Raw genomic sequence first — 27,825 nt, 5'->3', positions numbered from 1 at the left:
CCTGGACTAGATACAACCTCACGAAGGACTGAACAGATTTTAGGCCAGGGAGGTCTCTCTCCATGGCAGTTTGCTACCTTTAAATGGAATATCCAGATTTAGGACCAGTGTACCTCAAGATGTCAAGATGTCAGAGACAAACACAAGGGATTCTCACTTCCCTGTCCTCCTGGAAATACCTGTGTAGAGTGGGTTGCTAGAAAAGATGGACCTGACCCAACATAACAGAGGCCTTGTACAGAGACAGGCCATTGGTCCATCTAGCTCAGTATTGTTTACACTGACTGGCAGTGTCTCTCCAGGGTTTCAGACAGAGAGTCTTTCCCAGCCTCACTTGGACATGCCAAGGATTGAACCTGGGACCTGGTGCATGCAAAGCACATGCTCTAATACTGAGCTACAGCTCTTCTCCAGAGGCTGCTCTTATTAAGGATTCAATGTTTTGCATAAACCAAACTCCTAAAGAGAGGATTGCCCAAACAGTTAATTTTTATTTTCGTTTCTTTTTTGCGAGTAACTGATAGGAAAGATGGGCTGGTAATATTCCAGCAGTTTGTCGTCTCTGAAGGGGGCAGCTTATAGGTGGACAGGAAAGGTCCAGAAGGGAGAGACAGGAAAAGGCAGGCAAGAGAGATTTGATGTGCAGCATTAACTTGTCTGCAGCAAAGCCTTCCAGATGTTTGGGGCGACAACTCCCATTGCCCGCAGCTTAAAGGGAGTTGTTGTCCAAAACATCTGGAGGGGCATTAAGTTATATAAGAGCACAAGAAGAGCCAGCTGGGTCAGGCCAATGACCTATCTAGTCCAGCACCCTGTTCTCACGGTGGCCACCTAGATGATGCCCGCGGGAGACCCCAAGCAGGACCCCAGCACAACAGCCCGATCCTATCCCATGTGCTTTCCAGCAACTGGTATTCAGAAGCATTGCTGCCTCCTGCTGTGGCGGCAGAGCATAGCCCTTGTGGCTGGTAGCTACTGACAGCCTCCATGAGTCAGGCTCTTCTGATGTCGGATGAGATAAGCAAGAGAGAGATAAGCAAGGCTGGTGAAGTAGTGAGTGCCACTCTGGTGCCCTTTGGACTGAGAAGCACCTCACCTCCACCCCCTGGTTCTCTGTGGAACCACTTGGCAACGACAGTGGAACCACTTTATCCCCCTCTCTTGCCAGGGAGCCAGATGGGCAAATAGCAAGAGGCCACTCGGCTTAACGGGCAGCCTACAGTCTGCAGCCGAAACCTCCTTCATAACGCCGCCTGCCTAAGCAGCCTTGCCTGTCTGTCGGCACAGGCTGGCGAAAGAGGAGGAGGAGGTCAGAGCCGGCCGCTGACCCCTGCCTTGATTCTGAAATGAAGTGATTCGCTTGACGCGGAGCAGGCCAGAGACCCTGGCAACGTGACTGCTGCTGGCTCTGAGGCAGCGAGCCCAGAAGACAAAGTATGGGGCGGCTTAGCCACCTCACGTGGCGGGGAACAGCTGTGTCGTGTGCCATCTTTGCGCTCTGAAGGGGTGAGGCGATTAGAGCCCAATCTTGTTAGGAGAGAGAGGGAGGGAGGTGGGGCCTGGGCTGCTGCTTCTGGCAGAATGCAGAAAGAGAGGCATTCGCAGACCTGGGCCCTGTTTTCCTAGCTTGCCCCCTCCCTTGCAAAAACCAACAAAAACAAAAACCAGCCTGTTATTTTTGCCTGTGGGATTGTGGTGAACCTCCTAAGGGCTTGGCCTCTTTTGCAAAGCTGCTTCATGCTCCAGCTTTAATAGCATCTCTGAAAAACAATGTACACCACCTTGAGCTCCTTGGAGAAAATGGGGTATCCAGTGTTGGAAACTCAGATATTTAAGCTAGGCGACAAAGGGCTCCTTAAACCAGGGTTGCAGTCAGCAAAACGGGATGCCATTTTTGCATCAGACGGCTTGAAAGTCACATTTTTCAATACGACTTTTGACTTCCTGAAATTCATTCTGATTGTGCAGATCAAATGTAACGGGTAGAATTCTACAGGATGTGTTGCTAGTGTGTGAAAACAGGCAAGATCCAAGGATCCACAGGCATGCACCTCCAGATGGCAGAGATGTCAGGCACTGTCTTGGCGCCCGGGTGTCTTCACTAGGTGCAAAATGTGCCTGGCAAATTTCAAACGCTGGGTATACCTGTAATAAATAAAATAAGAGGATGCAGGCTGGTGGACCAGACAAAAGACCCATCTAGCCCAGCATCTGGTTCTTGCAAAGGTCAACCAAGGTGTCCTAGTAGGAAGCCACCAAGCAGGACATGGATGCCACTGTGCTGTCCTCAGCTGCAGGTCCCAGCAGCTCGTATTCAGAAGCAGACCACCTGCAATAATGGAGGGAGAACATAGCCATGGTACCTAGTAGCCACTGAGAGCCTTATTCTCCATTAATTTCCTCTGGGAAGCCCTCCAAGTTGGTGGTCGTTGCTGCCTCTTGTGGCAGTGAATCCCATGGCTTAACTACAGGCTCCATGAAGGACTTCTGTTGTCTGTCCAGAATATTTGGATACACAGCGGCTTCAGAGCACTGTACTGGATTCCAGTACTATGCAAGAGTAAGGAAACCTCTTCCTCCACTCCATGTCTAATTTTATACACCTCTGCTATATCCCACTTTTTTTTTCTGTAGCAGGGTTTTGTTTTTGTTTTTTAAATATTTCCCCCCATTGTATAATGTATATAAAACAGAGAGAACAGTAGCAACAATAGATGAAAATTAAAAGACGAAAAGCAAAACTTTAAAATAGGCACTTAAAAATAAGTACAGTTACAGATGGTTTAAAGTAACAAAAAAATAATAATCTAAGTCATAGAAGAAAGAAGCAAGAATAAATGTCTTCACAAAAAGAAAGAGCATTTGATTATCAAGTACAGATTTGCCAGACTTGTGACAAGGGTTGTCCCGCTTTATACGTAGTAAAGGAATGCCAAATCATATGAAAGGTTTCTGGAGGTTCTCATCCTTGTCAAAATCTCAAATTATGTGCCATTTTTTCCATTATAGCTGTATTCCAGAGTGAGTGGTACCGAAAAGTTCAGTGTAAGATTTTTTTTGGCTGTTTCCCATTGAGTTGCAATTACTATTTGAGCTGCCACGGTCATATACAAGACCAATTCTTTGGACAAGATGTCTACAACGGCATTGTCAAGCAGGGAATTAATTCCTTGGACCTTTAGGCTGTTTTTGCTGCTTCTCCCTTTGCTTCTCCTATCCCTTCGCCCCACCTTGACACACAGGCAGAGAGCCTGGTAAGGAGTGAATCCTCTGAGGTGTCTCAGGTTTCAGCTTGCCTGCCCTCTGCAGTGGCGTGTTCAGGGGCATCCTGTCATGGATCAAGTGGCTTCATCGGGAGAGAAGGGCAGCCAAGCCTGTCTCCATTTGTCAGGAGCCAAAGCGGGAGGCAGGATCCGTCCAGCTGAGAACGGGTGGGGAGGTGACATTGCCAAAGGGCAGCGCAGGGAAGGGTGGCCCCCTCTGCATGTGATGGGCAATAAGGAAAAATTCACAGGCAGGGTTAGAGAAGCGGCTGGGACGGAGCTTTAATCTGACTGTTTAACCCAGAGGTCAGCAAACTTTTTAGCAAGGGGCCGGTCCACTGTCCCTCAGACGTTGGGGGGGCGGACTATATTTTTTTGGGGAAATGAACATATTCCTATGCTCCACAAATAACCCAGAAATGCATTTTAAATAAAAGGAGACTCACGTAAAAACACGCTGATTCCTGGACCTGCCAGAGGCCGGATTGAGAAGGCAATTGGGCCGAATCCAGCGCCCAGGCCTTAGTTTGCCTACTCATGGTTTAACCACTTTCAGGGGGAGTGGGAGGCTCTGGGTGGGTCTTGCAAGGCACTCTGGGGATTCACCAGGACAGCTTCTTGCCAGTTCAGCCCAGAATGCTCCTGGACATGGGATCAGGTGACTCAAGACAACCAGTCTTATTCTGCTGCTTGGGTGAACAAATATTGTCAATTTCAGTTTCTCTCATTTTTCCATTTCCAAAATCAACTTCCTTTCCCCACCCGCCGAGGCTTCAGTATTTTTGTGTGCATTTCACCTAATATACACATTTCTGCATGCAATTTTGCCTAAAATGCACATTTTATGCAAGTAATTCCCCCTGTTATAATGTCTCTCAGTCTAACCTACCGCACGTTGTTGTTGTTGTGAATATAAGAAGAGCCTTCTGTGTGTCCACCTCAAAGGTCCTGCAGGTGCAAAGAGCATTAGAGGTGGTTTGTCTATAACTGTCACAGTACTGCCACAAGCACAAATAATCAAGAACGCACAATTTAAAGATTTGGGGAGACAGGGGTGCCCAGTGTTTTCAGTCATTGTATTGGGTAAAGTTATTGAAACTGAGCTATATGGCTGTTCCTGGACTGTTCCACTTTCACCTGGAAGACATAGGAATGTCTCTTCTCCCGCCCCCGCCCCCAAGAAACCCTCAAACCAAAACCTTCTCTGCATGGTGCAAACTAGCGTATATGGGGAAAGTGTTCATCTGAGCCTTCTTCCTTGATAGTCCATGTTAGTGGTTCCCAAACCTTTTGGAGCCTCCTCCTCCTAGGTTCCATAAACCCATCCCCAGTGCCCCCTACCTTACCCTATTAAAAACATTATCCAGTATAATGGCTTGCATGGTCCCCTAAGGAAGATAACACTGCAATAAAATTCAAAACAGTAACAATTCATTGCACATTTATTCAAAATCCAATTAAAACTATTTAGTTTAATTAATTCAACACGATTGACAAACTTGAGCCGGTGATCCCAGCTCTTTAAAGTCTCTTAGCACCCCCTTAGGGATCGCAGCCCCAGCCCCCCCCCCCCATGGTACTGCCCAGTTTGGGAGACTCTGGTCTTTGTGAGAAGAGGAGCCTGTATGTCTGTGAGTATACCATCTCCGCTGCCTCCCATCCTGAAGTGGGACTGCCTGGCTTTAACACTCGATTTGCTGTTAGTTTGGTTTCAGCCTCTGCAATGTGGAGCAGGAGACTGGCCCACCTGCTTTCTCTGGTTGCTCGCGCGTGCCGTATCTCTCACTCTTCTCCTATCAACCAAATTCTTTGAGATCCTCAGCAGGCAGATGCTACGAAAACACACAGGCTGTTCTCACTATTGGAAGCCACGTAGCCCGGAATCAAAGGGAAAATAAATTTCACCCGAGTCCCCAGCTGAGCTTCCATCTGTCTCCTCCTCAGCACTACAGAATCTCTCCCCTCCTCTCTTCCTCCCCTTCCCCCACTCTGCAGACTCCATTGCCTTGGAGTTCACAGAAATACCAGGGCCTCTCTCTTATACTCCAAAAGCAGCATCTACATGCAGCAGACAGCTGGACCCATAGGACTGGAAGAAATGTCATGCATACTGCCTTTTAGGTGTGGGTGCTTGGGTGTCAGGACTCAAGCAGCCCTGGCTGCCCCAATGAATCCCAAATTCATCCCTGCAGCAAGTTAAGGTGCTGGTTTTCCACAGTCATCTGTTTGACCACTGTGAGATTAGATGGGCCATCGACCTGATCCAGCAAACTCTTCTTACGTTCCAGACATTCAGGATGTGAATGCAGCAAGGCTAATTGAGCAGGAGTCAGGAGGAGTGAAGCGAGGCTGTGCTCTGGCTCCCACTCTTTTTAACTTGTATATTGATGATTTGGCACCATATTTAGCCAATGCAATCTCCCCTTCTCCAGTAATTAGGAACAGAAATATTTCAATCTTTATGTATGCAGATGATTTAGTGCTTCTCTTTCTTTCCTGATTGGGCCTCAAAAATCTCTTAGAAGTGTTCAGCACATCCTGTAAACAGGAAAGCCTCTCTATATATTACTCTAAGACTAAGACTGTGAATTTTGGCAGACCCAGTCCTAGGTGTATATGGTGCTTGGATCATCAGGCTGTTGAACACTCACTCATTTACTGGTAGATACTTGGGTGTACTTTTTAATGCAGAGCTTTCCAAACTTTCCTGTTGGTGACACACTTTTAAACATGCATCATTTTGCAACACAGTAATTCAATTTTACTAGCAAACTGGTGGTTAAACTAACCCCTTTCCAGCCACCAGAGGAGCACAGGGAGCATTCGCACGACACACCTACACACCTCAGCCGACACACTAATGTGTCGCAACACACAGTTTGGAGGCAAAGTCAAAGCATAGAAAACCATGGGGGCATTGATGAAGTTCTGTTACAGTAGGGGGAGGGCAGCAGGTTGATCCTGCCCTAAAAATATTTGGTAGCAGAGTGCTTTTCCAAATGCTAGTATATGTTGTTGAAATCTAGGGCTCTGATTCAAATTCCATTCAAATTTTAGAAACCGCAGAATACTTTTTTTCAGAAGCTATCCACTCTGCCCTCAAGAATTTCAGTAGCTCTTCTTTGTACAGAATCCAGGTGGCCAACAACTGAGACAAGAGTGGGCTGTGCTCAGTTAAAGTATACAGTATTTTAAAAATTGCTATGATGCCTATTGAGCATTTTACTGCTCTGTGCTATATGGAATTGGATGAAAACCAACTCTGGAAAGCAGCTTGTCAAGATGTTTTAGCCTATTATTATTTTCCAGAAATGTGGTCTTCTTTGACCTTGAATAAGTGTCAACTAAGGGATTGGCTCTTCTGTATAGAATCCAGAAAGGACCTGCAACTAATTAAAAACACCAGATTTCCCCCTTTGAATCCACTCTTGAGAACAGAGTATTTTAGAGCTATTTATCTGACCTAACTCTCACCAGCTTCCTTAAGAAACGCCTTTATTGAGCTGCGTTTCCAGGTGATGGTTTGGTTTCTTTTGAGTGACAATAATAGTTTTGTAACACAGAGTGGCCCTCCATTCACTGGCTGCAAAAATCAATCAATCAATCAATCAGGAAAAATGAGTTCGATAAAATCACTATAATTTTTTGTGGTGATTTGGAGGTTTAATTTGAAATCGAGCTAGATTCGAGTTTGTTGGTGTCTCTGGTAACCTCTTACATCATGGAAGTTGGCTTATATTATGGATGTATTTTTTATTGGTATTGTTGCTGGTTTGTCGTGCAAGGCCTTTGGCTAGAACAATAAACTTTGATTGGTTGATACTTGAGCAGGGTTTGAAGACGGTGGCGGGGCATTTGCAATCCAGATTTTTACCCTCAAGGTGTCTGTGTAGGCCTTAACATTAAAGGTAAAGGTAAAGGGACCCTTGATCATTAGGTCCAGTCGTGGCTGACTGTAGGGTTGCGACGCTCATCTCGCTTTATTGGCCGGGGATTTGAACCGCTGACCTTCTGATTGGCAAGTCCTAGGCTCTGTGGTTTAACCCACAGCGCCACCCATGTCCCTTCAGGCCTTAACATTGCATTACCTTAAAAACACGCACACACAAAGATTTTGGCACAGGAGCATGCCCCCAGAGTTCATGGCTGTGTATGAGTAATGCTCCTGCTGGTTAGTATGTTTGTGTGTTGCCTCTGGATTGGCTTTCCCCAACCTGGTGAGCTTCAGATGCTTTGTACTACCACTCCCAGACAGCTGTATGATGGTGCAGATGTTGAGAGCATGATTCTGCTGGCTGGGGCTAATGTGAGTGCTGATCCAAAATGTCTAAGGGCAGCAGTTTGGGGGAGGCTTTTCTAGAGACTAAAGCTGCCCCCTCTTTTTTTGTAGTTCTGTTTTCAACAGCTGCATACCAGGCAGGGATTCAACTGGCATAGATTTCCCAGGCTTGAAAGCTCAGTGGTGGGTAAATCTCCATATGTACTTCTGACTGTCAGGGCAGCTGCTCCAAAGCATTATGGCCCCTCAGAGAAAGGCAGTGTGGCAATGTAGGGGGCACCCTCGGGGGCTAGTGTCCTTTGGAACTCCCTGCCTATTGACACCAGACAGGTTTCTTCACTGTACTCTTTTTGGCACCTGCTAAAAACATGTAGCCCACCCAAATATGTGGAATGTTGGCAGCTGTTTAAATCCGGTTTTAATTATTTTTCAGAATAGCTATTTTTAAAATAATTTTACTGGTTTATTCTTTTCGTAAACCACATTGAGTGTGCCCCCCCCCCCTTATAATCAGGCAGTGTATAGATTTTATGAAATTAAATAAGTCGTGTCCCAGTTACAGGAAATGTAAGCGTTCTTTAAAGAGCTCCCCACTGAGGGCAGGGTTACAAGTACAGCAAAGTCTGAACAAACCAACATCTAAAGTCGAAAATCAGTCTAGGTCCAAGCAGGGAGTTAAGGTTAAGTACAGCCTAGCAAGACGGAGGAATTAGAATTGGGAATTAGGCGCCAGAGAACAAGAAGGCAGAGAGACCTGAGTTGCTTCCAGCATCTGGACGCCTCAGGGGGGAGGCCTTATTTACTCTGGCATCCTAACCCAGACCCTTACCACAGTCGCTGATAATGAAGGAGTATCAGGGATTGGTTGCTTGTGGACGGCCCCTTGCTTGCGAGTAGACCAACAACTTGGGTCTTTATTTTATTTATTATTGCATTGATATCGTAACCTTTTCTCCAAAGAGCTCAAGGCGGTGTACAAACTTAGCCCCCTCGCCATTTTATCCTCAGAATAACCCCTCATGTAGGCTAGGTTGAGAGGCAGGGATTGGCCCAAAGCCACCCAGTGGGCTTCATGACTGAGTGGGGATTTGAGCACTGGACTCCTAGTACTAGTCCAGCAATCTACCCACAAGTCCATCCATACTGTGTCGTGGCTCTTTGGCCTGGACCCGAAATTTTTGGTGCTCTCAAGGACTGGGAGACAGGCAGGCCATTCCACCTCCCCCTGCTGATCACTTCCTGCTGGAGCTTGTCTACAATGACCTTGCCTTCCAGGTCCTATATCCCATGGTACCACCCTCAGCATTGGATTCAGGATCATTGGTCAGTGGGATATCTTGGTCGTCTCCTTTGGACTCCCTGCCTGGGACGAAGTCAGGTGGGACAGCCCTTTTCATTGTCCCAGCAGCAGTAAAACGAAACAAAACAGGGAGCCTTGATGGGGCTTCCTAAATGTAATTTCTAGGCTTTATTGAAGGGAGATTCATTTGCATAAAGCTTTAGCACTGTACTTTAGTCAAACACCTTTGGAAAAAAATCCAGATACGACTACATGTACAGTATGTGCGTTGATAAAGATCACACTGAAACAATCTTGATGCAGCCGGCCTACCACATATAAAAAGATTGCTTCCCCCGCCCTTTTCGTAGTGTTCTTCAGTGCGTTGTTAATGTGGAGATGAAAAGACTTGAAAGAATTCAAAGCTGCAGCAAGCTGCCCACGCACCACACCTCAAGAAATATAGGTATAAAATATAGGTATGAAACAGAGAATTCCTAATGCATCAGTTCCGCTTCCGAATCACCTAGGGTGTAAGTGGGGGATATTGCATACGTCTTCCTGATTATAATGCTAGTGTTTTCTAATGTTAGTTTTGCACGGTTGTAGCTGCTGTTTGACAGAACTGTGGCTGTTTGACCGATATACCAGCATGTCACGCTAAATTCCATTCACACCATTGGGTGTGAAGTGACACAAGAACCAACATCAGTGGACAATGTCACTGCTCCCCCACCCCTTCCGCACATGCCTGATTCTGTTCCCCCGTGAAAACAACACGACAGAAATATATATGCTGGTATACTTCACTCCTGCTATTTTCTAGGTCAGGGGGACTGCAAATGGACATTTTCTAGAATCACATGACACTGAAATGAGCACTAAACATGAACTATATTATGGAAGCGGCTTTTTCACTGTGGGAAAGCTCAAATATAATCTGGAAATTACCAGATAGGGAAATGTCAGGGAACTGGAATAAACTGCCGTGTGTATGCTGTGTCCCAGTGTGGTGTAGTAGAGTGTTGGACTAGGATCTGGAAGACAAGGATTCAAATCCCCACTCAGCCATGAAGCTCACCCAAGGGTGACCTTGGGCCAGTAACTGCCTCTCAGCCTCACTTACCTCACAGGGTTGTTGTGGGGATTAAATAAGAAGTGGGAGAGCCATGTACTCCACCTTGACCTCCTTGGAGATGGGGGGATATAAATGCAAATAATAGTAATAATACATAAAGTCAGCCATGGGTTTGTTTTTGACACCAAAACCAGAAATTTGGCTGAGAGAAATTGTGGAAGTATCTCTATGGCTACCCCCACCCCACCTCAAATAATTTGTGATATCTGCCATTCAGTTATGTTGCTGTCTCCTGATTTGACCCTCCTTGCTTTCTTGACTTGCTTCCCACAGGTGACATTCACCAAGCGGAAGTTTGGGCTGATGAAGAAGGCCTATGAACTGAGCGTCCTCTGCGACTGCGAGATTGCCCTGATCATCTTCAACCACTCAAACAAGCTGTTCCAGTATGCCAGCACCGACATGGACAAGGTCCTCCTCAAATACACAGAGTATAACGAACCTCACGAGAGCCGGACCAACGCGGATATCATTGAGGTACGACGTGCTGCCCGCAACCTGTGGGTTCCCAGCCTTGTTGAGCTAGCAAAGCATTTGCCCCAATCTGTTGAGGTGGTCTGTCTTTGCTGTTGACAGCTCAGTGTTCTAGCTTTTGGTGGTGTGGTGCCTTCCAGGTGTTTTGGGCAGCTGGAATCCAAAATGGCCACACTTGTAAGGACTGGTGGGAGTTGCATTCCAAAATGGCCCCGCTGGCTGGGGGCTGATGGGGGTTGGAGTCTAACAACATCTGGAGGGCACCAGGCTGGGGGAGGTATCTCATTAGTAAGATCTCAAAGCAGCTGACACTACCAAGGCACAAAAGATGAAGACAATATAGGAAACTCCCAATTTACAGGGGGGTTATGTTCCGAGGCATCACATGCATCAGTGAAATTGCGTACATTTGAAACACCCTCTAAACCACTGGAAACAATTGAAAAACCCTTTAAAAACCAGCAGTACTTGCCAGATGCCAAACTCCCACCACCTCCTTACTCAAACTCAAAACTCTCCACAGGCCTCAACCGTTGGTGCAAGGGCTCTTAGAATTGCACTTGCAAAGGTTCCTGGGATTGTTAGGCACTGTTTTTGTGCCTTTTTTGGCACTTTCTGGGCTCTTAGGGCCTTTTTGCCATTTTAAAAGTCACTCCTGGGTTTGGCGCTATGCGCAGTCATGCATCAATTGAGAGTTGCCGATATCACATAGCATAATGAACTATTATTGTAATAATATTGTACAGACCATGTTGTTTTATGGATAATATCTGGTTCCTATGGATAAAGGAAGGGGAAAGCTGTAGCGTCTCAGATAAGTGTTGTATGCTGAGCACTTGCTTTGTACACAAAAGATCCCAGTTCAATCCCCAGTATCTCCAGGAAGGACTGGTAGCAAAACTATACAGTGGTACCTTAGTTTAAGAACAGCTTAGTTTATTAACAACTTGGATTAAGAATGCTGCAAACCCGGAAGTATGTGTTTTGGTTTGTGAACTTTGCCTTGGAAGCAGAACATGTTTCGCTTCCTGTTGAGTGTAAATTGAGTCCCCTGCTGCTATGGGAAAGCACACCTTGGTTTAAGAACGCTTTGGATTAAGAACGGACTTCCGGAACGGATTAAGTTCATAAACCAAGGTACCACTGTACTTGAAACACAAGGGTCTGACTAAGGCCAAATTAACACCATACATTTTAGGCAGTATACTACCAGTTTAAACAGTCATGGCTTCCCCAAATGAATTACAGGAGCTGTGGTTTGTTAAGGGAGCTGAGAGTTGTTAGCAGACCTCTATCACCCTCATGGAGCTACAATTCCCAGAGTGGTGGAACAATCTCTCTTTCTTCATAGAGAAGTCTGGGAATTGTAGCTTTGTGAGGGAAATAGGGGCCTCCTAACAGCTCTTTAATAAATTGCAGCTCCCAGGATTCTTTGGGGGAAGCCATGACTGATTAAAATGGCATCATAGATCTTTAAAAGTACAGTGTGAATGTGACCTAAGTATAAGGCAGCTTCCTGTGTTCCTGTGTCTGGGGCAGAAGCACTTCCAGGGTAATTGCGGCAGTAGGCCAGAGGTAAAATGTGAGTCTGAAGTGAGGACACCCTGCGGCAGAGACTGGCGGGGTCTTAGTCCTCAGCCTCCCAGGTGGCCGCCTGCCTGCCCCCTTCCTGCTGCTTCTCCCCCTCTTTTTTCTCTAGCGGATTTGCAAGCACAAAAGGTTTCGTTCCTGCCTGCGCTACGTTCCAGAGAGTGGGACAGAGCTGAGATTGGAGCAGTTGCTTTGTCACCTTTCAATGAAAAACTGTGTGTGGGCAGCTCCCTTTTATGCTTGGCAAGATTTAGACAAATGAACGGTTTGGCTGGGTAATTATTGACATTACAAGTGAGCAGAAATTAAGGCACGCAAAACCTTTAGTCATTCAATTTATCTGCTCGAGACGGCATGGAATAGGACAGCGGTGGAGAGTGTGTATGTGGGGGGGGGGCGAGAGTAGACATTCCAGGGAGGGTCGCCTTTTGGGGGGTGCAAGGTGCACATTTCTTACCAGGTTTGCACATATTTTTGCAGTAAAGACATTGTTTGTAATATATGTGTGTGTGTTCCTATATCTATATATTGCATTAACATTGATTTGCAGCAGATGGAATATTTGAAGACAAAAAAATGGATATCAATTCAAAATGCTGTTTTTTAACTGAAGTTCTTTTGTCATACTTTGTGAACAATGAGGCCTCCTTCTCTGGCAATTGTCCAGGGGTTTTGAACCTGGGTTTCCTCAGCCCTGATGTCTAGCCACTGCACCGTACTGCCTATGCCTTTGTCAGCAGGGAGTGTTGCCCCATCCCCTGTAGTCAGCTTAAGTCAGGGCAGATGCCAGCTGCCTCGGCAGGGTGGGCCTCTTTAGAGCACTGAGTCTGCTGTTCAATTCCACTGCTGGCCACCTAGGATAGAATAGATGGGAGGAAGCAAATGATACTTGAATGTCTCAGAGCCCAGCCGTTGTGTCTCAGGGTCAGCTTTGCATGGGGAAGATTCCGTGTTTAACCCACAGTGCCTTCAGTTCAAAAGATCTTGGTGGGCTGGGCTGGGCTGGGCAAGATCTGAGATGCTCAAAAGCATACATTTTCAGGCTGGATGGACCACAGCTTTGTAGGCCAGGAGCTGGGAATCCCTTTCAGCCTGAGAAAAGCAGTATGGGCAGTCTTCCGGGAACCACATGGCACTGGTGGGTGGGACCAGAGGTGAAACTGGGTGGAGCAATGGAGTATTGATAAATTTATGAATTGCCTTTTACATGTCTGCTTCAAGGCGATTTATAGAGAAATAAAAAATGGTTTTAAAAGTTTTTAAAGCAGTAAAAAAACAGCAACTTGAAAACAGGTTTTAAAACAGTTCAATGTGAATGGCTTTCCACCCAGCTGGAAAAGGTTGTTGAAACAAAAATGCTTTCATTTGCTTCTGGTAAGTACAGATAGTGTGCACCTGCCATATCGCAACAGGAATGCTTTTTCACAGGACAAGGGCAGCTGCACCAAAAGCCCTGCTCCAAGGTGCTGTGTAGTGGGCTTCTGAGATTTCGGACACTTCCCTTGGTACAATAGGCTGCATTCCAGCCATGGAAAAGTTAGGAGGTTTTTGCACACGCATATACCTACCCCTTTCCTTCATTCAAGCAGCTTAGAGGCATTATCACAACTTATGTGCACATACAAGCCATGCAAAGCATAAGAACATCAGACAAGCCCTGCTGGATCAGGCCAGTGTCCCATCTAGTCCAACATCCTGTTCTCACAGTGGCCAGCCAGGTGCCTGTGGGAAACACTGGATCAGGATCCAAGCGCAAGAGCCCTGTCCCCTCCTGTGGCTTCCAGCAACTGGCATTTGGAAGCACTATTCCCTCCATCTGTGCACCTAAGGAAAGAGTGGAGCAGGGTTGATGCAGGGACATGGCCTGGTAGAGGACCACATTCAGCCCTCAGATCTGAGATTCCCGACCTTTGATGTATTCCTTTGCCCAGTGGTATTCACTTCTCTTAGTGCACCATACTGAAGACATTTGTCTTGGCCCAAAAGCATCACCAGCACCCGGAATGGTGTCTTCCTGTCCTCCTCACGGTATGAACTCTCCAAATGCTTTGAGTCCTTGGCACTGAGAGGAACCCTCTGTGGTTTACCATGCGAGGCTGGCTCCAAAGATGTTAACTGAACACAGGCTTCTGGGCTCTTGATTTTTCATGCCAATTCTTGCACCCCTTGTGAGCCTGACACGTATGTTTATTCTCAGTGAGTCTCACTGGAGTCTGCAGAGCTGAATCCCACACCTTGCACCTTTCATGCAAATGAAGCACATTTGCTTTTATCTTCATCCACTGAAGCTGAATGTAGGAAAATTCAGGACAGAGAAAAGAAAGCGCTTCTTCACGCAGACATAGCTCAGCTATCAAACTTGCTCCCACCGGAGGTAGTGATGGCCACCCTACTTGGATGGATTAGACAAATTCATGGAGGATTAGGCTACCAGTGTCTACTAGCCATGATGGCTCTGCTCTGCCTCCAGGGTCAGAAGCAGTAATGCTTCTGAATACCAGTTGCTGGAAGCCTCAGGAGGGGAGAGTGCTGTTGTGCTCAGGTCCCACTTACAGGCTTCCCCACAGGTATCTGGGTGGCCAGGGAACAGGATGCTGGACTAGCTCGGACATTGGCTAGATCCAACAGACCCTTTGTTTCTGTGTTCAGGTTCAAGGAGCCAAAGACTTGTGTTGTAGACTTCCTATAACTGGGAGTCTAAAAAGGAAGGCCTTACATGGTGTGGCCTCCCAGACCACACTCTAACCACACTCCCTCAAGAGGATACTCAATGCTGATTCTGGGGGACCTTGCCGGCTCCCCAAGGTCCTTGGTTGTGTGTGTCTCTGTGTTGGGTTCATCCTCTGAGGAGTCCATCTCTCCTGCTGGGTCAGGGCTAGGCCTGCCATGAGCAGGCCTCTGGTTCTGTGGTTCTCTTCCCAAAAATATCTGACCTACTTTGTCTCCTGTGATCGTTTTGCCCTTCGCTTCTTATACGGTTCCCTTTTGCAACCTCCACCACTGTTTGTCAGCCAAAGGAGGCTCTCGTCTGCCTCACACGCGAGAGGTTGCAGCTGCCGTGCTGTTACACGTAGCTAATTCTCGGGGCTTTGCTCTTGCCTATTATTTTTCCGTTCTGAGATGTAGGGCCAGTGGAAGGAGGAGGAGAGGGAAGTCCACTGACAATTAGGGCTTGTGCTCTCCGCACAAAGTGCTAAGCAAACGGAAGACCGATTTAAAAATAAAACAAATGCACTGTCCAGAACATGGGAGATGATTGTCCTATTTCAACTTTTGGTGAAATGAGAGCATTGGCTGTTGAAATACAGGTGGGTGTGCGCTTAGGAGATTCTAGAGGCGCTGTAATTATTTACAATAGCCCTCCCCAGCCTAGTGTAGTTCAGATGTTTTGGACTACAACTCCCATCAGCCCCAGCCAGTGTTGCCAAGGAGTTTGAATCCAAAATGGTTATGCTTTCTGGGGCTGATGGGAGTTGATTTGCTTGTATATTGGGTTTTTTACAATCATTAGACAAATATAACAATTACAAGTATAAAACAATAAAAGTGTAAAAACAAAGTATTTTTTAAAATTATTATTAATTTCAATGTATACCCACCTTTTCTTTTTATACTGCCAGGGAGGCAGTATAAAAATAATACAGACTTATAAAACTAGTTAAGAATAGTTCCAATACAGCTGCAGCCTTGGATGAAGATCTTCCCTGAAAAGGCTTTCTGAAGGTCTTCATCAGGCACTGAAAAGATAACAGAGGAATTGCAAAGGGTCAGTGCCACCATTCTAAAACCCCAAATTGTACTTCGAACCATCTGGAGGGCACCAGGTGAGGGAAAGCTGGTTTAGGTGATTGTTTCTTGGGTTTCCTTTTTACATGACTAATTATCTCAAGACTTAATGAGCCCTTTTCTGGCTTCAGCTTCTAATTTGATTACACCAGTGTTTCTTGACCTTTTCTAAGATTGCATCTCTTCCTTCCACTTCAGAGATCTTTCACAGATCTTGAGAGGCTGGGGGCCTCCTTGGCTATACCCACTTGACTCTTCTACCCTTGTGCCACCTCTGAATCCACTATCTGGACACTTAAGGCAAGACCATCCAATGATGACTTGCCCAAAGTGCCGACAGGAACCCTTTCTGCAACCCTGTTGGGGAAGCCAGAATAGAAACATAAAAAGAGCTCTGTTAGAGCAGATCAAAGTTCCAGTCTAGTCCAGCACCCTCTCTCTCAGAGAGTCAGACAGAGGATTCTGGGATTCTCCCAAAAGCAGGGTGTTATGGCCATCCCTTGTGGCTTGTTCCCCAGCACCTGGTATTCAGTGGTAGACTGCAACGGGACGTGGAAGTTAGCTATCACGAATAATTCTGTCAGCTTATATAACCCCTTTCCCACAAAGACCCAAGATTCTGCTACTGGGTCAGACCATCTAGGCCAGCAAACCCTTTGCCAGAGTGGCTGGCAGATGCCTCTTCCAGGAAGCCCACACACAGGGCAAGAAAGCAACAGCCCTCCACCGCAGTCTTCCCCCACCCCACATCCCTCTGTCATCATCCCCTTATCACAGATGAGGATCGTGGCTGAGAGATTTGTTTAATCCATTTATATCCTACTTCTCCACAAGATTTGAGATGGTTTGTTTAAGGTCACCCAGTGGATTCATGGCTGAGGGGATTTGACTTCAGCAAAGGCCTGGCGCCAGCAGTAGCCCAGGTCAGGCCCTGGCCCAAGGCCCCAGGGGCTCAGAAGGGGCTCCTTAGTGGCCTGGCCTGGCTGTGCCGCCACATCCCACCCTCCTCTCTGGGTGCCCCGGACGACTGTTTTAGCCACATACTGAAGGTGCCTGGTGGTGACATAGGGTGAAACAAGTCAAACCCCCGCCCCTGTGGTGTGGTGTGAATCCAGTCATGGGATACCAAGGACCCAGGGGTGCCAAAGCAGTTGCAAGTGCTCAAAGAGCCTCACCGTGCAAGCGCTAGAACATTCTGCAGCCCCTGTTTGCCTAGGAGCTGTTTCCGGCCTGAGGGCCACGTTTCCTCAGGAGCAACCTCCTAGAGGCTGCCTAGGAGTGCTTGGTGTGGCTAAAAGTGGATGGAGCCACAAATGTTGCCTTTGGAAAGTAGGCAACGCTTAAGCCACACACAACTCAGAGAATCCTGCATACCCCTCTCTCCATCCAGGCATGTTCAGAGGCAACTTCGCAGTGCAAGGACACATTCCAGCCTGGCAAAAAGCACTTAAGGAAGGGGTCAAACAGCATTGGGTTAGGGGTGTGGCCTGGGAAGAGGCTTGACCTTGGGGAGACTCCCAAGGGCCACATAGTGATGCCTGGGATACGCCACATTTGGCCCATAGACCTGAAGTTCACCAACCATGATTTAGAGCAGGGTTTCTCAAACTTGGTCTGTTTCTGGACTACAATTCCCATCATCACTGATTGCTGGTTCTGCTAGTTGGGAATGATGGGAGTTGTAGTCCAAAAACCGCTGGAGACCCAAGTTTGGGGAATCCCGGTTTAGAGTGATCCTCATTTCACTTCCTCTCTGTAAGGGAGGATTGACTGAAAGGTAAAGATCTGCTAGCTCACGGCTGGGCAGGGATTTGCATTTGGGCGTTCCCCGTGCACTGCACTAGCTATGTAGAGATGGAAAAGGTTCAGAAGAGGGCAACCAGAATGATCAAAGGGATGGAGCGACTCCCCTATTAGAAAAGGTTGTAGCGTTTGGGATTTTTTAGTTTAGAGAAAAGGTGAGGTAGAGGCGACATGGTCGGCACTTATAAAATGATGCCTGGCATGGAGAAAACTTACGGACATCCAGTGAAGCTGAATGTTGGGAAATTCTGAACAGAGAAAAGAAAGTACTTCTTCACACAGCACGTTGTTTAACTGTGGAACTCCCTGGCACAGGAGTAGTAGTAGTAATAATAATAATAATAATAATAATAATAATAATAATAATAATTTATTATTTATACCCCGCCCATCTGGCTGGGCCTCCCCAGCCACTCTGGGCGGCTTCCATAAAAACCACAAGTACAGTAAAATATCACACGTTAAAAACTTCCCTGAACAGGGCTGCCTTAAGATGTCTTCTGAATGTCAGGTAGTCGTTTATCGCTTTGACATCTGCTGGAAGGGCGTTCCACAGGGCGGGCGCCACTACCAAGAAGGCCCTCTGCCTGGTTCCCTGTAGCTTTGCTTCTCGCAATGAGGGAACCGCCAGAAGGCCCTCGGCGCTGGACCTCAGCATCCGGGCAGAATGATGGGGGTGGAGACGCTCCTTCAGGTATACTGGACTGAGGCCGTTTAGGGCTTTAAAGGTCAGCACCAACACTTTGAATTGTGCTCGGAAACGTACTGGGAGCCAATGTAGGTCCTTCAAGACCGGTGTTATATGGTCTCGGCGGTCGCCCCCAGTCACCAGTCTAGCTGCCGCATTCTGGATTAGTTGTAGTTTCCGAGTCACCTTCAAAGGTAGCCCCACGTAGAGTGCATTGCAGTAGTCCAAGCGGGAGATAACCAGAGCATGTACCACTCTGGTGAGACAGTCTGCAGGCAGATAGGGTCTCAGCCTACGTACCAGATGGAGCTGGTAAACAGCTGCCCTGGACACAGATTTGACCTGTGCCTCCATGGACAGCTGTGAGTCCAGAATGACTCCCAGGCTGCGCACCTGGTCCTTCAGGGGCACAGTTACCCCATTCAGGACCAGGGAATCCTCCACACCTGCCCGCGATGGCAGCGATGGCCACCAACTTGGATGACTTTAAAAGAGGAATGGACAAAGTTTTGGAGGCTAAGACTACTAGCCACAATGTCTCTGATCTGCTTCTACAATCAGAGGCAGTAATACTTCTGAATACTAGTTGCTGGATGCACAAGAGAGGAGAGAGCTCTTCTACTCGGGTCCTCCTTACAAGTTTGGCCACTCTGGGAACAGGATGCTGGACTAGATGGGCCATTGACCTGACGCAGCAGGATGCTTCTGGTGTCCGTATGGTCTTATATCTGTTGCTGCTTTAACAAAAGCCCCTGAGCCCCCCAAATTCCCATGTGGTGAGATCTAGGAAACAGCAGGCTGCCCTTTCTTTTGCTTTGTTTTTGCTTGTGTTGACACTCTGCTCAGGTTACTGACATAAAAGTACTTTGCGTCTTTCTGTAGCAGAGCATGTTGCTTGTAGTGGCTGCCAGCTGGAATGGGCTGGATCGGCCCGGCCGGAGCTCCCTCCTTCCGACTCCAAGCCAGCTGCTCAGAGACCCGACCGGTGGCAGGCCCCATTAGCAGGGCCTAAGGAATCTGCAGTCTGTGTTGCACATGGCTGAGCCCTTATCTGCTGCTCCAGGCTGAGCTACCAAACACTGGCTGTCCCTTGTGCCCAGAGAAAGGCAGACAGCTACGGAAGTTGGACGGTTGTTAACTGGCTCTCATACAGTCTTCTGTGGTGGTTTGCAAAGTAACAGGAGCAATTTAAAACATGGAGGTGTGTGGAGAGAGGGAGAGATGATTCTGATGAGGAACCTACAATCTGACTTTCTATGCTGAAGATTCATAAGAACATAAGAAGAGCCTGCTGGATCAGGCCAATGGATCCATCCAATCCAGCCTCCTGTTCTCACAGTGGCTGACCAGATAATTGTGGGAAACCCGCAAGCAGGACCAGGTCAGACTGAAGGGCAAAGACTTTCATATGTGGGTATGAACCCGGAGTCAGAGCTCTGCTCAAGAGCAAGCAATCCTTGCGGGTAGCAGCTTTGGTTGGAGTGTGGTCCCTGGTAAGTCTTCCTTTTCAGACTCCCAGTTGCTGGAAACAGCACAAGTCTCTGGCTCCTTTTACCTGAACATAAAAATACAGTGGTACCTCAGGTTACAGATGCTTCAGGTTACAGACTCTGCTAACCCAGAAATAGTACCTCAGGTTAAGAACTTTGTTTCAGGATGAGAACAGAAATCGTGCAGTGGTGGCACAGCGGCAGTGGGAGGCCCCATTAGCTAAAGTGGTTCAGGTTAAGAACAGTTTCAGGTTAAGAACGGACCTCCGGAACGAATTAAGTTCTTAACCCGAGGTACCACTGTAATAGTAGAGCCTGGTGGATCAGGCCAGTGGCCAATCTAGTCTAATTCCTGTTCTCACTGTAGCTAACCAAATGCCCATGGGGAAACCTGCAAGCAGAATATGAACACAAGAGTCCTCTCCACACACACACACACACACACACACACACACACACACACACACACACCGGTGGCTTCCAGCAGCTGATATTCAGAAGCCTTGCTGCCTCCGACCGTGGAGACAGAGCGGTGGCTAGTAGTCACTGGTAGCCTTATACTCCACGAAGTTTTTTAATCCTCTAGAAAAAACCATCCAAGTTGGTGGCCATCAGTGTCTCCAAGAGTGAGCTCCACTGTCTTAACCATGCGCTGTGCCGTGTGAAGAAGTCCCTTTTCTTATATGTTCTTTATCTGTACATCATTTTATAAACTTCTATAAATCCATTGCTTTCCACGTCTCTTCTCAAAGTATTAGGACCATTCCGCGGTATACATTTAAAGCAGTATTGTGCAACTTTAAACAGTCATGGCTTCCCCCAAAGGATCCAGGGAGCTGTGGTTTGTATAGGGTGCTGAGAGTTGTTAGGAGCCCCCGATTCCCTTCACAGAGCTACAAGTCCCAAGAGTTCCCTGGGAAGAGGAACTGAATGTTGAACCACTCTGAGGACTGGAGCTCTATGAGGGCTCCATCTCCTTTGAAATCAATGGGTTCTGCGCATGGAGAAGCGCCATCATGCCCATTCATTTCAATGGGCCTTGAGATTTCCTGCTGAGACAAAAGTAGTCAGGGTTCCCATTTCTAAAAATGATTCCTAGCCCCATTTCTGAAACTGCTGAGAGAAAGAGGAAATAGGGATAGGGACTGATTAATAACATTCATTAATTTCAGTGGGTCCACTCTGAGGATGACTAATGTTGGATATAACCCATTATTTCCAAATCTTCAGCTATACAGATATATTAGCATATGCATTTTTCATGCATTTCTTTTTCTTTCGTGAGGTTCTAGTGGCTGGCCTGGTCACAGAGACTGCTCACTTGGGTTTTGAGCTAAAATGGTTACCGTAGTTAGGAAAGTCAGGGGCGGGGAAGAACTTTTTATTTTCTTTTACTCATGCCCCTTTCAGTTTCTTATTGGCATGGAAAGAGCCCAAGACTTCCAGGAAACATTGCAGCGTTGACTTTTTAAAAGAAATTGGCAAGTGATGATCCCATAATATGGGCTAATTGCTTCTGTTATTTTGAAAATACAATGATTAAGTGTGGCTGAGGAAAGCAATCTTCAAATTGGCTGCCACGCGTGGAACCAAAACTTCTTAGACACGGTATTTGATGGAGGTTTTCTGCCCCAACTCTCCGAGCCCGGTCTTAATGATGCAGATCCAGCATGCATATGAAATGTATAATTGCTCTTCTTCATAGCGGTAGGTGACCCTTGAGAGAGAAAAGTGCAATCCTCTCTCACAGTTCATTAGTGCTTGAGTAATTCTGGAAATCTAAGATCACTGCAAATCCCCAGTATCAGCGTCTTAAGTCTCCAGTTAATTCCACCTCTGGAGATTTATGGTCCCTGGTTCAAACTAGCTCTGCTATTAGCTGCTTCGGAAGCCAGTGGTGACCTCAGAACTAGAATCGCTGTAGTTTGGGGTTGCAAAACATCTGAAGCGGCTCAGTTTGGCTCTCCTCACTCCAAACCCTGATGTAGGATGCTTACAAACCATGGCTCAGCAAACTGGAATAAAATATGGCGTTGTGAAGGGAATTTGCAAATAGTGGTTTTATGTGAACCCTAGTTTGGCACCACATGTGAACTGACAAACCAGAGTTACTGTTGTGACACTTTCCCTCCAGGGTTGCTGCACCTAAATATGGGAATGTCAAGTAGATGGAAAATGAAAGCAGACAAGCCATGGTACCGGTTTTGCCTGTTGTTTGTTTGGAAGTTCAGCCTGTGATCCGGAGTTCTAAAACCTGTAGTTACTACGAGCCATGGTCAAGGTGGCATCTGAACTGATCCATTTACATGGTGGCTTCCACTCCTTCCTGCCATCAACATACTTGGCCAATCATAACAGCGGGACTTGTCGTCATAGCAACCATCCTAGCCTGATTCATACATAATGCTAAGCCTTGGTTTCTTAAACTATGGTTTGTTTGATCATCTGAACCCTATCTAACAGCTTAACTAGGGTTTATTTACTGCTCGCAAACTACAATCTGAAGCCATTGCTCATTTTGGCCTTACAAACATTTGTTTTATTTGAACTGTGGCTTGGTGTTACATGAGAACTCAGCAGCCTTCCTTTACTGGGGTTTATTTTGCAAGAAAACAAACTGATTGTTGGAAAAATGAGCCATGGTTTATTTGATCACCCGTTGGACAGCTTGAGGTTGCTTATTAAACAAACCATGGTTTAGTGGTCTGTGTGAACCAGACCACTATCTCTTCATCACTCTCCACCTCTGGTTTTATCTCTGGACCTAAACTTCTCCTGGTTGTGCTTTCAGACATTAAGAAAGAAAGGTTTTAATGGTTGCGACAGTCCAGAACCCGACGGGGAAGACTCCATTGACCAGAGCCCTCTGATGGAAGACAAATACCGTAAAGCCAGCGAGGATCTTGACATCCTGTTCAAGCGCTACGGTGTAAGTAGCTCGCCACCCCAGGCAAAAAATTCTTCATTGTCTCTTTTTTTTTCTTTTTTTGTTCGTTCGTTTGTTGGATTTATCCCTCCCCTCCCCTCCCAACCCAAACTACCTTCTCCCCCCCACCCTCCCCCCACCCTCCCCCACCCGGCCACGTAACAGGCGCTGAACAAGAAGCATAGAGAGTGTGAGAGCCCTGACGGGGATGACGTGTTTACGTTGACGCCTCAGACGGAAGAGAAATATAAAAAGATTGATGAGGAGTTTGATAAAATGATGCAGACTTACAGGCTCACAGTGAGTAACAGCTGGTGGCCTGCCAACGCCTCCCCCTCCCACCCGCCCCATGGATAGGGCTGCCAACCTGCCCGATATTTCTTAATAATACGAATAACAGTCCTGTTGAAGTGGCCTAAGCGCTGGTCAAGCCGCTTTGTCCTGAATGCTGATGGCCTGGCCTGGATTTCCTACTCGGTTTTAGAACACAAGGAAGCAAACCGAGGAAGATGGGGGTTAAGGAGAATTTTGAGATTATTTCCCTTCTTCATATAGTTAACAAAAGAAAGCGATCTCGCAGAAGCAGCAAAAAAGAGATGGCACCCTTCCAGGGAAATGGTTCTGCACATCCTTGCTGTCTTAATGGTGAGGCACTCTGCACATGCTCAGAGGTAACAGGACCATAAGCCGATGTAGTTGTGGCGACATATATAGTTATATATATACATATATAGTTGTGGCTATATATATAAAATAGCCAGTTCCCGTCATGAAGGAATTTCACTCAGAACATGCCCAGATGCCAGGATTTTTTGTTTTTTAAGCAAAAGTTGGCTGCCCTAACCCATGAGGGGGGGAAAAAGAATATTATGGAGGGGGGAATCTTGCATGGTTTGGCTTTCACAGAGCCTCAGCTAATTTGCACCCCTAAAGCAAAGGAGACAGTTAGGAGAAAGTCCCTCTGACATCCAGAAGGCAATGTGTACCTGGTTGCTAAGGTACTGGACAGCGAGGGATGCTTAGTTACGCTGAGGGCTTGCTAGGCAGCACTGTGAATTTGTTTGGAAATGTGCTCTTGAAAAATACTTCTGAAGGACAGGCCTTAGTATAAACCTCTGAAATACAAACCTCTCTCCCATCCCCTCAGCATAGGAGTGGGATGAGGATGTTTATTTTATTTTAAACATTTCTATTTATCTGTTTCCCCCCCTCTTCCACTAGAGCGGCCTTCCTCAAGCTGGTGCTCTGCAAATGTCTTGGACTCCAGCTCCCAGCAGCCCTGGCCATTAACCATGCTGGCTGGAGTTGAGGGAAACTGTAGTCGAAAATGGCTGTGCCGGCAGGAGATGTAGTCTTAACAACACCTGGAGGGCACCAGGTTGGGGAAAGGATCTCATTAACAGGATTTCAAAGCAGCTAGCACCAGTGAGGCACAAAGGATCAAGACAATATCCAATAGTGTGATGAACTATTCTAGGGAAAAGCTGAAGCTTTGTTTGCTCCCTGCACCAACAGCGGACTAGCTACTAGGTTTAAACTGGTCCAGTGCCAATAGCTGGACAGTGCTAGCATCTATAAAAGGTGCAACAGAAGATTTATTAATCTATTAATCTCATTGTTTGAGGTTTGATGGCTCCATTCTTCAGGGGAGGCGGCGGAGAATAATCCTTATACAATCCTTACTTCAGAAGTGTCATATGAAGCTACCAACACACATATGTCAAATAATCACCCTGTAAAAAGCAAGAACAGAGCACCAGTAATGATTTAGTCCCAACAAGGCAGCATTTTTCTAAAAGGGAAGGAAGAGGGTGCAATCCGTGTGACGTTAAATCCACACGCTTCAAACCCTTTGGGTTCAGCATGTGCTTCTCATGAGAACTAACCCCAAATCCTTGGCCAAACTAACCTGTAACCCAAGAACAGCTCCCGCATTCTCAGGATTTTAATTTGCCTTGTTGGTGTGGCTAAATTTGTACCTGGCTGACTAAATAAATCCCCAAGCACTTCTGAGAGTTGGACCAGGCCCTGCCCCGCCCAGGTCTGGGACTTTCTTGAGCAAGTCAAATATGGCTTCTGAGCAGAAAGACTTGGGGGATTCTCTGGTTGCCGTTCCATAAGAGAGCGATCTCTTGACATTAAGCTGTCTAATGCATGGTGAGACCTTTGGTCCATCCAAGCAAGGCACTGTTTACTACAGACTTCACCGCACTGGCGCCCTTCCAGAGGTTTTGGACTACAGCTGTGCTGGCTGGGGTTCATGGGTGTTGTAGTCCACCAACATCTGGAAAAACCAGGGTGGCTAAAGTCTGGTCTTCTCTGATGGCAGGACCTCTCCAAGGTCTTCCCCCCACTTTGCTATCTGAGATTTTTTAAAAATACTTTGCTGATGAGTTATGGCCTTAACCCAGAGACTCGTGTCTGAAATTTCCTGGAACTCCTTGCCCGCTAAGCCAGGAGTTGTGATCTTGAGGTAATGATCCCAAAACAGTTGCTTCTGAATCCTCATTGTTCGGCACCTCATTGTTTCTGACCTTGTGCTCTGAAATAAGACCCTCCTTCCCTTTCTCTCATCTTCCCTTTTCTTCGACTTCTGTGGTATCTGGCTAAGATACAAATAGGCAGGCAATCTTTTTCACCCCAAGGGCCACATCCCGTCATGGGCAACCTTTTGGGGGCTGCATACCAGTGGTGGGCATGGGCAGAAGCAAAAAGTGGGTGGGCCAGAGGCAAAAGATGGGCCGTGTGATGGATGCAACTCTCATCTTTCCACAGTAGGCTATAGTCATGCAAAAGTCAGAGGTTTCCACACAGACCAATTTCTCCATCCTCTGTCCACGCCAGCAAGACACATTTTCACAATTCAAGGACATATTCTGGCAAGGCAAAAGCACTTGGGGAGGGCGTGACGCAGGGGTGGAGAGACTCTGTATCCTGGGGAGATTCTTGTGACCCCAGTGGGGATGCCTGGAGTACCGCCATCATCCCATAAGGCTGATGTTCCCCACCCCTGATCTAGGAAGCCCGTTCCTGTTCTTTTCAGTGACACTAAGCATCTTTTCAACTCCCCTGTGGACAAGTGGGGAAAGGGGCAGGCAAGAATTGAGCACATTGGTTTCAGTGCACCCTGCCCTCAAGTGGCAATCTGATGTTGTGGGGAGATCTGGGAGCTTGTGCTCGAGTTCTGCTTGTGAGTTTCCCACAAGCATCTGGTTGCTCGCCGTGAGAACAGGATGCTGGACTAGATGGGCCATTGGCCTGATCCAGCAGGCTCTTCTTACATTATTAAACAGATGTTCCTTCAGGCAACACATTTTGGTTACCATCTTTGTCGGGGGCACTGCAGAACCCGGCCCCACCCCATATTTTTTACATGTGCTATTACATGATGTGGGGAATCCATTTGAAACTGCACCCATCAAAACATTGCTGAGTTTCATAGTGCCCTCAGTGAAGATTGTAATCAAAACATGTCAGGTAAACAAATGATAATTTACTATAACATACAGCACCCCCTATGGTGCTCTTAAGGGCAACATTTACACCATACATTTAAAGCACCATGAAACATGTCTTCCCCAAAAGAATCCTGAGGACTGCAGTTTGTTAAGGGTGAGTTGTTAGGGGACTGCACTTCTCCTCCCAGAACTACAATTCCCAGGTTTGGTTTAACAACCATTCCCTCTTAAGACAACCAGTGTGGTGTGGTGGTTAGAGGGTTGGACCACGACCTGGCAGAACAATCAATCCCTTTTCATAGGGAACTCTGGGAATTGTCGTTCTGTGAAGCAAATTAGGGTCTCCAATAATTCTCAGGACCCTTAACAAACTACAGCTCCCAGAATTATTTTTTTGGGGGGAGCCATTACGTTTTAAAGTGTTATCATGGTGCTTTAAATGTATGGTGTGAATGTGACCCCCAACTGCTTTGGACTGGTACATCTCCATCAGGGACTGATGGGAGATGTCATCCATTACGCCTGGCAGGCATCCGGTTGGTGAAGCCTGCCTTTGGAGGTTCTCTGTTCTTGTTCCTGGAACAGTCCAGGGACAGTGGCTGATAACAGAAAGCATCCAGCTGGAAGCCTTGGCTCCAATATGCACTTGTGGTCTTGTGAATGCTGCTTGCCAAACCTAACACCAAAACCCCTTCCTATCAGCTTCCTATTTTAAACATGCTTCTTTCTCTCTCTCCCCTCAGTCTGCAGTTCCGGCTCCAAATTTTGCCATGCCTGTTACGGTTCCAGTGTCCAACCAGAACACGCTGCAGTTCAGCAACCCAGGAGGCACCTTAGTGACCCAGTCCCTTGTGACCTCCTCCTTGACTGACCCGCGCCTCCTCTCACCACAGCAACCGACCCTCCAGCGAAACACAGTCTCTCCGGGCCTCCCGCAGAGGCCAGCCAGCGCAGGTTTGCTCTTTATTTATTTGATTTTATTTACAAAAGTTTCTGCACCGTGAACTCTTTGGTGGTGGTGGCAAGTGGGGAGGGGGAGTATCATGGTAGTGAACATCAATTGGTGGTGAACATCAATTAAATTGCATTCATAGTTCAATATATTTCACAGATTATTATTATTATTTATTGAATTTATAGCCTGCCCTTCCTCCCCAAGAAACTCAGGGCAGCAAAGAAAATGGACCATTTAAAATAAAAACAAAGCAAACATTTTAAAACAGATAAAAACATTCTAAAAGCAGTTATATTTAAGAACATTGACAATCAATTACCATTAGATCAGCTTAAGACAGCAACATTGTATGTGACAGCTGAGATGTGTGTTTTCTGGTCCTGCACTCTTCTCATGAATATACTGTGTTTTAGCTGTTTTTAAATCTGAATTTTAAATTGTTGTATCTCGCCCTGGGACCTCTTGGTTAATAATAATAATAATAATAATAATAATAATAATAATAATAATAATAATAATAATTAGGAGGTCTCAGGGCAGTTAACAATATTTTAAAATTCAGAAATTAAAACAGTTAAAACATATTATATAATATTTCAATTATTATTTTTCAGCATTTTATTAATGTTGTTGGGTCAACCTGGATGGCTTCAAAAGAGGATTGTATAAATTAAGAGAAGGCGAACATTGGCTGCA

The 27,825-nt window shown here is 46.6% G+C and overlaps 1 protein-coding gene across 8 annotated transcripts in view; it reads left to right on the top strand.

The window, feature by feature from the left end:
- Positions 1-27,825, top strand: part of MEF2D (myocyte enhancer factor 2D) — a 136,132-nt gene that overhangs the window by 89,224 nt on the left and 19,083 nt on the right. For 5 of the 8 annotated variants that reach the window (XM_077920500.1, XM_077920502.1, XM_028709176.2 and 2 more), the window contains 3 exons: positions 10,233-10,436; positions 22,582-22,719; positions 26,918-27,128. In XM_077920500.1, coding sequence (XP_077776626.1) covers positions 10,233-10,436; positions 22,582-22,719; positions 26,918-27,128 — 553 coding nt within the window. Of the gene's footprint in view, positions 1-10,232; positions 10,437-22,581; positions 22,720-22,881; positions 23,017-26,917; positions 27,129-27,825 lie in introns of all 8 variants that reach the window. The other 3 variants (XM_077920503.1, XM_077920505.1, XM_077920506.1) reach the window with 2 other exon arrangements.

The sequence above is a fragment of the Podarcis muralis genome, chromosome 16, assembly GCF_964188315.1.
Source record: "Podarcis muralis chromosome 16, rPodMur119.hap1.1, whole genome shotgun sequence".
Classification (NCBI taxonomy): Eukaryota; Metazoa; Chordata; class Lepidosauria; order Squamata; family Lacertidae; genus Podarcis; species Podarcis muralis.
The sequence above is the reverse complement of the archived record's forward strand: the minus strand, read 5'-3'. Positions and strand labels throughout refer to the sequence as shown.